At 41.1% G+C, this 13,297-nt stretch overlaps 1 protein-coding gene and 1 long non-coding RNA gene across 2 annotated transcripts; both read left to right on the forward strand.

The window, feature by feature from the left end:
* The first annotated feature begins 66 nt into the window (after window positions 1–66).
* On the forward strand, window positions 67–4,344 carry LOC120504081. The gene is made up of 2 exons (XR_005627929.1): window positions 67–167; window positions 496–4,344. It is a non-coding gene; the product is annotated as an uncharacterized LOC120504081 (long non-coding RNA).
* A 3,071-nt stretch (window positions 4,345–7,415) lies between these two features.
* Window positions 7,416–12,686, forward strand: CUNH3orf38 (chromosome unknown C3orf38 homolog). Its single transcript, XM_039713284.1, has 3 exons — window positions 7,416–7,585; window positions 8,936–9,156; window positions 10,853–12,686. The coding sequence occupies exons 1-3, from the start codon at window positions 7,453–7,455 to the stop codon at window positions 11,426–11,428; spliced, it is 930 nt and encodes a 309-aa protein (XP_039569218.1). The 5' UTR covers window positions 7,416–7,452; the 3' UTR covers window positions 11,429–12,686.
* Window positions 12,687–13,297: the final 611 nt, after the last annotated feature.

A 13,297-nucleotide genomic window follows, 5' to 3' on the forward strand; every position in this document is an offset into this window, starting at 1 on the left:
ATTAGGAGTTCTGCTTATTGGAAGGAAGGTACATCAGTTTCGGAAAATGAAGCCTTTTAGACTTCTTGGCCACTGCTTGACCATCTACTGTAATTCAGAAGCACTTGAGGCTCACCTTGCACAAAAGAAGTGTCAGACGCTCTTTGGATTCGATTCAGATGATGAAAGTAAGTCCTGCAGTCCTTCCATGCTGATTTCTCTGGCAGTCAGTAGCAATCAGAAAATGGCCTTTGCAAACAGGAGTAGATGAGACACACTAACTAAATCACAGTACTCTGCTAAATTGGAAGTTGAAATTGGACATGCTGTTCAGAATAAGAAAGAGGTGGTGAGAATTTGTAGGCAAACGAATGGAAAAGACTTCTGATAAAACAGAATGGGGTAATTGAATCAATCTGTCTTGCCTTGCATGTTTGAAACTTAACGTGGTAAAAAAACATATGCAGTGTTCTAGAGCAAGGAATGATTTACATTCTGATCTTTTGTCTTTTATAGGTGCCTGATTCAATGTTGTGGAAAAGTATCAGATGAGGAGTGGTGTAAGGAAACACTACATGAAGCAGCATCAGTTTGTTTCCCAGTTGGCCTTAATCATGAAGCAGTCTCAAATTCCTATAGAAAAACATGACCTTGATAAAGACAAAGCACATTTTCTAGACAAAACTCACAAAGGAGTAATAGGAGCTCTGCAGGTCTTCAGAAAAGTTGCTACAAAACCTCCAAAGTACCAGTTATCCAAAAAAGCCATGTTCATTCCAAATGTATGATTGAAGCTTAATGGCACAGCTTTTCTAGCATGAAGGTTGAAGGATGGTGAGGCATAGAGGGGACAGGCGGAGGAAGTAGAGGTGTTCATTGCCTTGTGGAAATCCAACCAGCCAGTTCTGCAAGCTGCTGTAGTTTGTGTGGTTAATGGGTACCTGTCCACACAGCTGAGAAGGAATCATTCAAGGAGGTGTTATGTTTTTACCTTATGGATAAATGCATAAAGAAACCATGCATTTTTAATTATTTTTTTAAAAGTCTGAGTATGTGAGTCCATTATCTGCTCAAAAGCATGGAGCTTGTTTCGTAAACTTCTACTCAGAATCCAAAGAGGAATGTGGAAGGAAATCTTGAGCTAGATGGGATGCTGGAATAGCCAAAAACTTGAAATACAGAACAAGCAGGGAAAAGAGAGTTGATGTGCTATTTTGTGAGACTTGCACACGGTGGCAATCAGATGCGTGCAAGAGAAGCCCTTTGCAAGGCTGAGGTAAAAGTGACTCCTGTAAAACATCTGCTGTAGGTGTGGGAAGACCAACACAAGTGCTAGATTGTGTGGATATTAACAGCAGCTGATGGAAGCAAGTCTGGAATGTTGGGAGGGCTAAGCTTGCAGAGTTAAACTAATATTCTGCAAGCACAGAGGTCCCTCAGCTGTTGGTAGGACAGACAAGAGCTTGAGAAGGCAAACAGAAGCAGAGCACATCAGGTTGGGGTGAACAAAAGGGTCAGGAAGAACCTGTTTCACATCTGTTATGTTGCTTAATGGTGGTGGGCCACAACTCAGTACTGTCACAATTATTCACTGTCTAGAAGGGAGAAAACAGAGATTCTCTCAATCCTCAAGACACACTGCAATCCTATTTCATAGCATCCCTTGAAAGGAGAGCTTTTCCCAGAGGCAGGTGAAGGAGTTACTGAAATGTTAAGCACTTTATTCACAATTCACTGTTCACAGAAACAATCACAATGTGAAGACAGGAAATAGTTGTTCTTCAATTCTGTATGGAAAAATGAAATACAGAAGATTTTGAAACCAAAAAGATGCCATTGTAATTTTTGGTCTTCCTACCCTAAGGCAGAGGTGTGGCAAACATGCACATTGTCCAATTACTGTGCAAATTTATCCTCTAATTCGTCTCACACTGTCTTGCCACATCATATTTTTTTTAATTTGGGATCCCGTTCTATGGAAATCGTAGTGGGATTGCAGGCAGGGGAGGCACAGGGGTGAAGACTGATGTTCAGTTATTCCAGAAATGCAGGACAGCCCAGAGCAACTGTTCCTGCTCAGCTGTCCCCGAAGAGTTTGTCACAGTGTGTGCAGGGCTTAAATCAACAGGTGGGTGAAAGTTAATGAGTAAAAAATCAGGGGGTGCATAAAACCCCCGTTCATTGTAGCAGTGGCTCACTCTTGGAAACCCAAGGGTTTCTCTGTAGGACTGGCTGTGAAGTAGTTCTGGAACAAACTCAGTAGTTCAGTAATGCCTCTGCTAATAATCCTCTGTAGAACTAAACAGACATTTGCATTAATTCTGCTTTCTTTCCCCTTCCTGCAAGGAAAAAGAATGCAAATTCAAAATCATGCTCTTGAGTTCTAGAAGAGTTTTGCCTTAACTTTGAGTTGGATTAACATAAAAGGTTATAAAATTATGATCACAGGTATGTGTGCATTACATGAATCCCAGTTATGGCCCACTTCCAGAGATTTGTATCATGTTCAAGGCACCAAAGAATTTTTTTTGCAGTTGCAAAAAACCTGATTTAAATGCATCATTCATTATATATACATATATACACACAATATATATATTTACATGTATAAATACATTAAAAAGTTTTAAACATAAAGTTAATGGGGTCCTTATCAGACAAATGCACTTTCACATTTTTTACTTTAAGATACCAACTAATTTTTAAGGACCCGGGTACTGCGTTGAATGTTCCAAGGCTCTCCCTTCTTTGCTCGAGATTGCTTAAATATATTTGGGAAAAGTAGAGAAAAGGTTAATTTTAAAGTATTACAGTTCTGAAAATCTAAAAAGTGAGTAAACAAAGATACAACAAAGATGATTGTGTAAAATCTTTTTAATGTACCTTTTAATCTTTGGTGCTTTTTTTCCTTTTCCCTGGAGCTCCATATGTTTGAAGATGCTTTAAAATCATGATTGAGACTTGTATTATCTTTGGTTTAAGTGTGTAGATAAATGCATCTGTGTACATGCATAAACTGTGACCATAATTTTTTGTACCTGCATTAAAATAATTTTTGTTCCAAGATGCTTTTCTGGGACACCACCATTTGTTTCTCTCATGTATTCAGTGTGTACACTCTGGAGAATAGGAAAAATGAATTCTTACATAGGTGAAGATGAGCATCACCTAACAATTATCAGGAATCTGTTAAATTGACTTAAAGTAGCAAGTGGGTGGTAACATTTTAAAATAATTATTTTTACTTCATAAGACATTGCATTTTCTTTAAGCTACTCTCTGATACCTGTTGGTATTCTCAGATAGTTGCAGTATTAAGCAACTTTAATCACAGGTAAAAAGATACTTGGATCATGTGTGGAATAATTCTAATCACGTGTGGAATAATTCTCCGTGCTTTTTAAGGATTCTTTATTATTTTGAGTAATACCCCATACAAAGCCTGCAACTTGTAAGGCTGAAAATAGTTTACAAGTCTTAAAAGTTGGAGATTTTTCGTTTGTTTTCTTTTTTTTTTTCCCCAGACATTAAGCATTGTGTGATAGAATTGGAAGCCCTTGAAGATGTATCACTTTGATTCAATAAATCCTGAAGTACATGTGTAATATAAGCCTCCAGCCTTCCTTAAAGCTGCCTGAAGTTATCCATGAGCTTAGGAGCCTTGTTGGATCAAAGTTGGTGCAATTCAATGCTCATAATTGTATTTAATAACATTCCTCCAGTTGGATTTGGACTTTCCTTTTAAGAATGTCTCCTCTAACCTCATCATGTTTCACTGTAGAGGTCATGGAATTTCTAATTTCAAAAAGCTGCAGCTCGGTGTAGGCACCTTTCACAAAAAAAAAAAAAAGAATACTGAAAGTAGGTTTCAAGTGGTCATATCTGTGGGACAAGGTCACTGGTACTTTGGTTATTTAGCCATATTCATAAAAATTATATGAATTGTATAGTTTGGATAATTTATAACATTAAACTTTGTGATTTTAATATCACATGGAAGGTTCAGCTGTACTCATTTCTTTTATTGTTTAACACCAGTGCTATGGACAAAAGACCCAAAGGGGGTGGTAGTGTTACTATTTTCTTAATTTATTTGGTACTGTATAACACCTTTCTGATTAAATGCAGTGTATGCATTTTGGGACTCTTAATTTGTAAAAGCTGTTACAGGTTCAGCAAGAAAGGAAATTTGTGCTTCCTTGTTGAATGTTAAATTATTTTACTTTGCATTTTATATAAGAGTACAAATTAAAACTGAGCCATCAAACTGCAATAAATCTACAGTAGTGTTTCATTTTAAAGACCTTTTGTACTGTACATAGATTTGTTCAATAAAACATTGTCTTTGTTGTTGATAGAAACTGATCTTGTCTTTTGGAGAATCACTCTGGAAATGCTGCTGTGATGTTCAGAGCTACTGTGTTATGTTTGGTACATGATGGTTGAGTGGCACCTGTGTGAAGATGCCAGGTCTTGATGTTCCAGGTGTGTGGGTATTTGGATTTGGACAGACCAAGCTTCAAAATGGAGGCAGCAGTTAATTCCTAGGGCTCAAAATCCAGATTTGGGGCCACAGACAAGAAGGGGTGCAGCTGTTTTAAGAGACCTCTGCTTCTGGTTGGTGGGTTCAGACAGAAAGACAGTGTAGCTGCTTTTTTCTTTTGCTTCAGAAAGTTCAATACTGCCCCCTGAAATTACTGGAGAATTTAGATTTATTTACAGCCCCGTAAATTATTAGGTTTTTTTGACTGCAGATTTTTGACTGTCTTCTGGAAAATTTTGGATGGTGACTTTTTTTTGTGTGTGTGACTTCAAACTTACCTTTGTTTTCTGCTGTGGATGATTTTGACAAGGTCCTTACCTGAGGAAGGTAAGTGTGAGTGTAAGGGTAAGGGACCTCAGGTACATTTTGCCAGCAAGAATATTTATCAAAATGGCAATGTGTACATAAGCCATTTAATAAATTAATTGTTAAATATATTAACACCAAATATAAACTTTGCCCCTCCTCAGATGAACAGGAGACAGAAAATACAACAAAAGCCCTTGTAGTAACTCCTTGAATTACGACAGCAATTTATTGTTACAAGAGTTCTGTTCACCTTTTGGTTTATATAGGCTAAAAATTTTCCTGTTCCTTCCCCTTTGGGAATGCCAGTTCCTGCTCAATGCTCAAGTCAATTACAAGTTTGAATAAAAACTCTAAAGGGATTTTTGAGTTATGAGAAAGAAAAAAATGAAATCTACTTCTGAGATTATCCCTTTTCCACCCCCATCACCTCCAACGGGGAAATATTTACAAAGTAAGATAATATGTAAATATATTATAAACAATCCTGCTGAAAGGGCTGGTCTTGGTTTAGAACAGGAAAGGGGCTGTCGGGAGACATCAGTCCTGAATATTGAAAAGTCTCTGCAACCTCTGATGCCAGTGCACTTTTCCTGTCTAAGGATTAATGGGAATGTGGCTATTCCAAGGCAACCTCTCCTTGCCTTCCCCTCCCACCCTCTGATTTCTTACTGAAAACACAGCACACAATCTAATTTTTAAAATGGCATGTTGATGGTTGTTTGTTTTTCCCCCTGAATTCCAGAAGAATTGGATAGGTATTACTCCTTGAAGGCTGCAAATAAAGGATTATTGAAACGTAAGCAAAATGAAGGTAATTTATATTTATCACATGCATTGTCTAATTTGTAGTTTGCAGGATTGATACTCATCAAGAATATTAAATCATTGTGCATGTGAGGGGAAGTTTGGCACAGCAGACAATAAGCATTATTATGTTAAAGCTTTCCAGATGCTTCCAGACTGAGTTTTTATCAGAATGTTGAACTTAAAATTCATGGGCAAATTTTGTTCAGCTGTTTCTGGCTCACACAGAATTCATTGCTGCAGCTCAAGAGAACAGCTCTTACTCAGCTCAGTGTGTGTTGCTTTTCCCTCTGACCAGCCTGGGACATCTGCATGGAATGTTTTTAGATCTCAAAGAGGAAACAATAATCTAAAATACAGGGATAAGGAGTGTGTCCTCTGTTCTTGTGTTCTGTTGCAGGTTTACTGGGTCTTGAGGGCAGGCATTCCTTACTGCACCTCTGAACAGAGCCCACCGTAATGATGAATTTGTGCAAAAGCATCATCAGTAATTTGAATGTGGTTCTTTTGCGTGTTTTTACAGGATCTGGGTGTTCCTGGGTTTGAAATCACAGGCAGCTTTAGCACAAAAAGGTGGTCTCTTTACACATCCATATTTAAGCATGGGGTGGAGGAGAGTTGGCTTTTTCTGCCACAGAGAGGTCAAGCACTCTTTGCACCTTTACTTTTCTTGGCATGTAGATTTTGATGCTTAGCTCAGTGGAAGCTTCTGCTGTCTTCTATTCCCTCTTTTGTTAATCTTTTATCTTTCTTATGAAGTATCCATCACTGGTTGCTCTGCCCTGACAGAAAATAGTGCCAAGTGGAAGAGCAATACAAGGTTGAGAGCTTGCATTTAGTAAAAAAAAAAAAAAAGGTGTCTTCAGCTTATAGGGCTTTGTTTCCTTAAACAGGTGCTGCTGTTGGATTTCCCAGTCCTGTGGAGATGCATCACTTGGGAACATGCAGTTCTTGCCTTGGGCACGAGGGATGACTGGCTTGGTCCAGATGAGGTGCCCAGTGGTAGGAATCACAGAATGACATCCTCTGTGAGGAATCTGAGAATATCCTGATCTGGATGGGACCCCAAGGACCACCAAGTCCAGCTCCTGGCTGTGCACAGGACCCCAAGAGTCACACCCTGTGCTAAGAGCATCATCAAGACGCTGCTTGAGCTCTGCCAGTCTGGTGCTGGGGAGAAGAATATCTTTTTCTAATATCCAGCCTAAACCTTCCCTGCCACTTCAGGTCATTCCCTTGGGTCCTCTCACTGTCACCAGAGAGAGATCAGTGTCTGTCCCTCCTCTTCCCCTCACAAGGACGTTGTGACTGCAGTGAGCCTTCCACTTGTCCAGCTGAAGAGACCAAGCCCTCCTCACACAGCTTCTCAAGGCCCTTCCACATCAACACTCTCTAATGGCTTTATAACATTCTGATGGCGTGGTGCCCAGAGCTGCCCCAGGACTGGAGGTGAGGCCGCCCCAGAGCAGAGCAGGACAATCTCCTGGCTGTCCAAGCTGTCCCTGATGTCCCCAGGACAATCCCCTGCCTGTCCCCGATGTCCCCAGGACCGGGATGTCACCCCTGACTCCAGGGCCGGTTCCCATCCCTTTCCACGCTGCTGCTCTCCAGCATCTCCCCAGAGCTCAGCACGCCTTCAGGGCGGGCTGGGCGGTTCGGACAGCCTCAGTTATGAACCCTCCATAGGTACAACACACAATCTGCACATTTAATCCCGCCTCCCCGCCGCGTCGCTCCCCCTGTGCCGCTCCTCCGTGCGGAACCTCGGTGCCGGCCGCCTTTTCCAGCCGGCGCTCGGCGCTGCAGCGGGCGCGGCCATGGCGGGCCCGGGGCTGAGCGAGCGGGAGCGGGCGGGCTGCCGGGCCCTGCTGGAGCTCCTGCACACCGAGGAGCTGCTGGCGCTCACCGACACCGTCACCAACCGCCTGGTGCACCCGGAGAGCCGCCAAGGTGCGCGGGCAGCCCTCGGGGCCTGCCCAGCGGGGCCGGGCCCTGCCTTCGCTTCCCCGGGCCCGGGGCTCGCAGGGCTCGGGGTCGCTGCCGGAGCCTTCTCCGCACAGCCCAGCAGCTCCGGGGGTCGCTGCTCCGGGGGGTTTGGGGTGTCCGGGCCCAGGAGGGTGCGGTGGCGACGGGCTGGTAGCAAAGGTTCAGCTCCGCACGCAGCTCTGCTCTCAGAGCCGGCAGTGAGCGGCCAGCACGGCCGTGCCCTCAGTGGGTAAAAGTATTGAAATCAAGAGTCTCTCCCTGTTGGTGTCAGTCACATTTTTTTTTCAGGTTTTGAAAGGGTAAAATTTGAATCTGCATTGAACTTCCTTTTTCGGCAGCATGCTTCCAGTTGTGCCCGTCCTCCATCACTTTGTTGAGATTTGTTTCATAAGAGTTCATTTTTTGTGTGAGGCCATTAGGTTTTTTGCCCAGTTGCCTCAGGTGTGTATATATATATATATATATGTATGTATATATATGTGCATATTTATATGTATATACATCTCTATATATATACACACACCTATATATATATGTGTGTGTATATACATCTGTATATATATATACACACCCCTATATATATATATATATATATATATGTTCGTCCCAAAGCCTTGAGTATGTTTCATGTGATGTAACTAAAACCTATAAGATTTGCCCAACACATTTCTTTAAAAGGTCTTTGCCTGTAGTGTTTTTTTTCCCCCTTACTTTTTCCCCCTACTTTTTGCAGTGGTTGTAAGTTAAATGGAAAGATTTTTGTGTTTTATTTTAGCACTTTCTTTCTGGTTAGATTTAGGGTTTTTATAGGTCCTGTGTTAAGTGCTAGCCTCCGTTCAGGTGGGAACTGTGTGCTACAAGTGCTTTAAAAGAGAATTTAAGTTTGTCATGTTTCCTCGGTCTGCCGCAGAGCCTTGTAGCTGCATTTTGTTTATTGCTGCCGTTCAATGCACTGTTGTTGTGCTAGGATGCATTTTCTTATGAACATGGGAGTTGTAATTTCCATACACTGGTGTGGAAATAAAATAGATTGAGTTCCATTTCCAGCAGGCTTCAGGAAGGGGGAAGGAGGTGGAACCTCACTTTCTCAGACTACTGTGCATTGCTGAAACACTTCACTGGAATTCTTGCCCAAGAAGCATATTTGCAAGCTTTTGGGTGTATTCTCTGTCTGATATGATGAGGCCAGATTTCCGTTTACAAACTTGCAGTCTCTTCATGTCCTGCCACCTTGTCTTGCTGTGTTTGGAGGTCAGGAGTTTGGGATTTTATTGTGAAAGAAGATAACTCTAACGTCAATTTCTTTCTTTGCAGAGGCCATTCATGCCATTCTGGTGTACAGCCAAAACGTGGAGGAGCTTCTGAGGCGCAGGAAAGTCTGCAGAGAAATCATCTTCAAGTACTTGGCGGCGCAGGGAATCGCAGTGCCTCCTTCCTCGGAGAAGCACGTGCTGATCGAGCGGGTGAGACAGCTCTGGAGCGGGCAGCTCACGCCCCACGCCCCGGAGGCAGGGCACAGAAAACCTCCTGCACCGGTGAGTGAGTGCTGCTGGAAATCCTCAGGCTGCTCAGCGCTGCCTCCACAGGATGAGCAGTGCAGGTGTGCACCTGTAGGAAGGTCCCAAACCTTTTTAACTCTTAGTCGGTTTAGTTTGGTTAGTTTTTAAATTACAACATATGAAGGTGTCTGCTCTGTTTGCCACAGTGTTTGAGCTCTAATGTGCAGGGTCTTCTCCATGCTTTGAAGTTTTAGATTGTCCTATAGGCTAAAATAGAAGATATTCCCACATAGTTTTGTGGGTTCAGGGACAACTGAAAACAGTATGAATGGCACAGAAATTCTGCAGAGGCCCTCGTGATTTTAGTGAGTTTATATATTGATAAAATGTGCAGTTTCCAGCAGTGACAGTTCAGTGCCATTTGCTTTCCCTTTTTTCCAAACAATTGAATTTATAATTTTGGTGGGCTCTGTTCAGAGCTGTAGTAAGGAATGCCTGCCCCCAAGATCTGGTAAACCTGCAACAGAACACTGATGGGAAGAGAGGACACATTCCTTATCCCTATATTTTACATGATTGTTTCCTCATTGAGATCTAAAAAAATTCCATGCAGATGTCCCAGGCTGATCAGAAGGAAAAGTAACACACACTGAGCTGAGTAAGAGCTGTTCTCTTGAGCTGCAGCAATGAATTCTGTGTGAGCCAGAAACAGCTGAACAAAATTTGTCCAGGAATTTGTAACACTTTGTCTTTTGGCAATAATAGGTTTTGAAGTTAAAATCTTTGCCATTCAGCAAATCCTAGTGGTGTAATGAACTTGGAGGGGTTTATTTGTGGTTCTAATTGGCCTCTCTGCTGTAGTTCAGAGCCCTCGTGGGCAGCAGCCCCACCTCCTGGGCTGTGAGAGCTCTGTCCCTGTTGAGAACCTGTTGCACTGAGCTTTCACTCAGGGATTAGCTGATGACAGTTAGCATTTAGCTGAGAATTGTTTTCAAAGCAATTTTCTGTGTGCATAATTAGAGAAAAAAGAAATGTTTCTCTTTAAAAAAAATCTTTGGTTGATGGTACATCAATGAAGTACTTCAAACATATTCATAAATTTAAAAGAAAGTCGATTTATTTATCACATTCTTTGCACTTGTTTTCTCTTAATTCTTGTCCCTTCTTTCTTCACCACTTTGAAGAAATGGGAAACTTGAACCTATGTAACAGAATTGGAAATTATTTCAACTTGTGGTGAAGCAAATACAGCATTTCTATACAGAATTCTCCAGACTTTTAATGCTTAATTGCTTAATGCTTATAACACAATCTAATACTTACTAGACTTTGGTGTTAGAAAATTTGATACTTTATTTACTTCTAAAAAAATCTTGCTGTCAAGTCATTAATACTGAGAAGTCCTATAAAGTAACTGTACATTTAGTTCCAAAAAATGTCACTTTACATCCTTCCCTGCCCTTTTTCAGTAGAACCAGGATTTTCCTCTTTGTTTGTAAAGAGCCCAAGACTCTGAAGTTCTTTCTAGGTGTAATTCAAAGAACCTGTCCTGGTTCTCTACACTAGATAATCATGTTAGTAAAAACAAGTGAGATTTTACTTTGGTGTTTCTCTTCAGGCACTCTGGCTCAGAACACTTAAAAGGTTTAATATAAGCATGTGCATGATTTGATATTTTTCTAAGTGATAATCTTGCTGAACAGTTCTAAGAAAAAAATTTGCTTGACTGCAGAGTCATGGAAATGGACAGAAGTCACCACAAGATGACATTCATGGTCTAGGAGGAGAATTCTGCCAGTGGTACTTTGAACTCCTGAACTCTCAGCACCCTTTGGGAGTAAAATCTGAAGCAACATGGGGACCACAGCATTTTTGGGAGGATGCCAAACTGAAGTTCTGTTACAACACTTTGGAAAAAAACGTGGAACAATATGTGGGTGCAGACATGGTGAGCCTGCGCCTGCTGTCCTTGGTGAAAGAAGAATGTCTTCTCTTCAACCCAAATTTGCATTCCAGTGGCCTGAAATGTGCCATGTCCCCTCATGGATTGGTGCTGGTGGCAGTGGCTGGCACAGTGCACAGAGACAACACTTGTTTGGGTGTCTTTGAGCAAATCTTTGGGCTCATCAGCTGCCCCATGAGGAATAACACCTGGAAAATAAAAGTGGTGAACCTTAAAATAGTAGGGCAGAACGCTCTGGAGCCTGGGATGCAAATGGAAAAACCTTCCATAAAATATGAGTCAAACCAACTGAGAGAGTTCTATGATGGGAATGAGCTGACTGTGTTTGAACCTCAGAAATTCTGAGCATTTTGTCACAGCTGGGTGCAGGGCTGGGTTGTTGCTGCCATGCAGTTTCTCTTCTCTGAGTAAGATGTGCTGAGTGGCAGGCTGAGATACAGGGTATTAACACAAGTGATGCTTGTGGGCACTTTCCAAGAGCTAACAAATATTTCATGGGCATTCCTTCAGGTTCTGCACTGTAATTAGAGTGGAGTTTGGTTATTCATGGTTGCATTTAAATATGGATTGGCAGCCTTGTGTAATGAGGGGTTCACAAACTGCAAATTCTCTTCAGAACACCAGTTGAAACTCTCACCTGAGCGATAGCAGGAAGTCATTGCATCTGGCTTTGGAAATTTGGGAGGGCTAAGTGTGTAACTGGACATCTGAGTCCTAGGAAAACCAATAGAAAACCCAAAACAAAACACTGAATGGAGGCAGCTGCTGTGGGTGTTCTGAATGTGCTGTAATGGGACAGTGCAGGGAACTTGGCATTGTTGAAGTCTTTTTTTTAGCCTCTTTCCATTAATTGCTTCCTGCCCTTTTACCTTATGGCTCCAGTTTTGTCATGAATGCACACAAATTGTTCTGTGTCCCCAGACAGACAGGCTTGAGATGGGTGCCCATTTCTGGCACTGGCTGTCTTGGATCAAGAACTTGATTTCAGAACTTGCAGCAACACTGTATGAACCAAATGCTCTGATAGTTATTTTTTATATAATTACAACAGAGTTCTTAATATAATAGTTGTGATTTTTGTATATTTTCTCAAAATAAGTATTTTGTTTACTCTGAGCTGCTTTGTTACAGGTACAGAAAGTCCATTTGTTACCACTGGGTGGTTACAGTGATAGGTCATGCTAAGAAAAGTATCCAATTACTACGTAATAATAGAAAATTATTGAAATTATTGCCACTGTAAAACTTTTTTTTTTTTTTACTGTATCTATTTATAGGGGACTAGAGGTGAAGTGAGGTGAAAACTTCTTTTTCTGCATCTTGTTTGATTGTTTGGGAATTTTGTTTTAATTTTCTGTCTTCACTATTTAAGGTTCTGAAAACATAAACATTCCCCCTAACTTAGCAGAACCAGAAGAGCTGTTCCCAGGTTTGTGTTGCTGAACTATGGCCAGGTGAGAGGAAACAAAAAGGTTCAGGTATGCACAGAATTGATCTTTGTGAACAGTTGGAATCTTGCTTTCTCCTTAAAATAATTTCTAAGCAAAAGTTCAGATGTGTTGGGATGTTCTTTCTCAATAAACAGCTGAGTTGTGGCTTCTAATTTTTCTGTTGTTTAAAATAAATATCCTTACTTCGAGTTCCAAATTCAATTTTCAGATCATTGACACAGAATGTTTTCAGAGTAGAAAAACATTGACTGTGTGGCAAATGTGAGAAAGTACTTTTAGCTTAACCTTGACTTTAAGGGAAAAGTTAGGACTTGTTTAAATGGAGCTGAAATTGTTTCTGGACTTGTTTAAATGGAGCTGGACAAGTTTCAAAAAGCTGAAATATTTACAGGAGTGATTTCATCCCTCTTTTTAGATGCTGCTGTTCAGAGCTGAAGGAATTAATTGTTGATTTACCGTTGGAAGCACTGGACATTTTAGTTGTATTTAGGAGATTGATAACAGTTTTCAAGAAATTTTACTTCCTTTTTTCATCCATTTTCCTCTGTTTCTTATCACGACAAATATTTTCAATAACAGTTTCTTATGTCTATCACTACCACTGAAGCTGCAATGCTAAATTTGTGCTCTCTAGATTTTCTCTGGTAAATAATCTGGTAAAAAGTAAAATTCTGATCTATAGCAAAACGTGTGGAACTTTCTGAACATTAAGCAGTGGAAATGATATCGCTCTGTGCTTCCTTTGGATGCTCCCCAAGAAGTG

This window comes from Passer montanus, unplaced genomic scaffold, assembly GCF_014805655.1.
Source record: "Passer montanus isolate IOZ18808 unplaced genomic scaffold, ASM1480565v1 scaffold28, whole genome shotgun sequence".
In the NCBI taxonomy this organism is placed as follows: domain Eukaryota; kingdom Metazoa; phylum Chordata; class Aves; order Passeriformes; family Passeridae; genus Passer; species Passer montanus.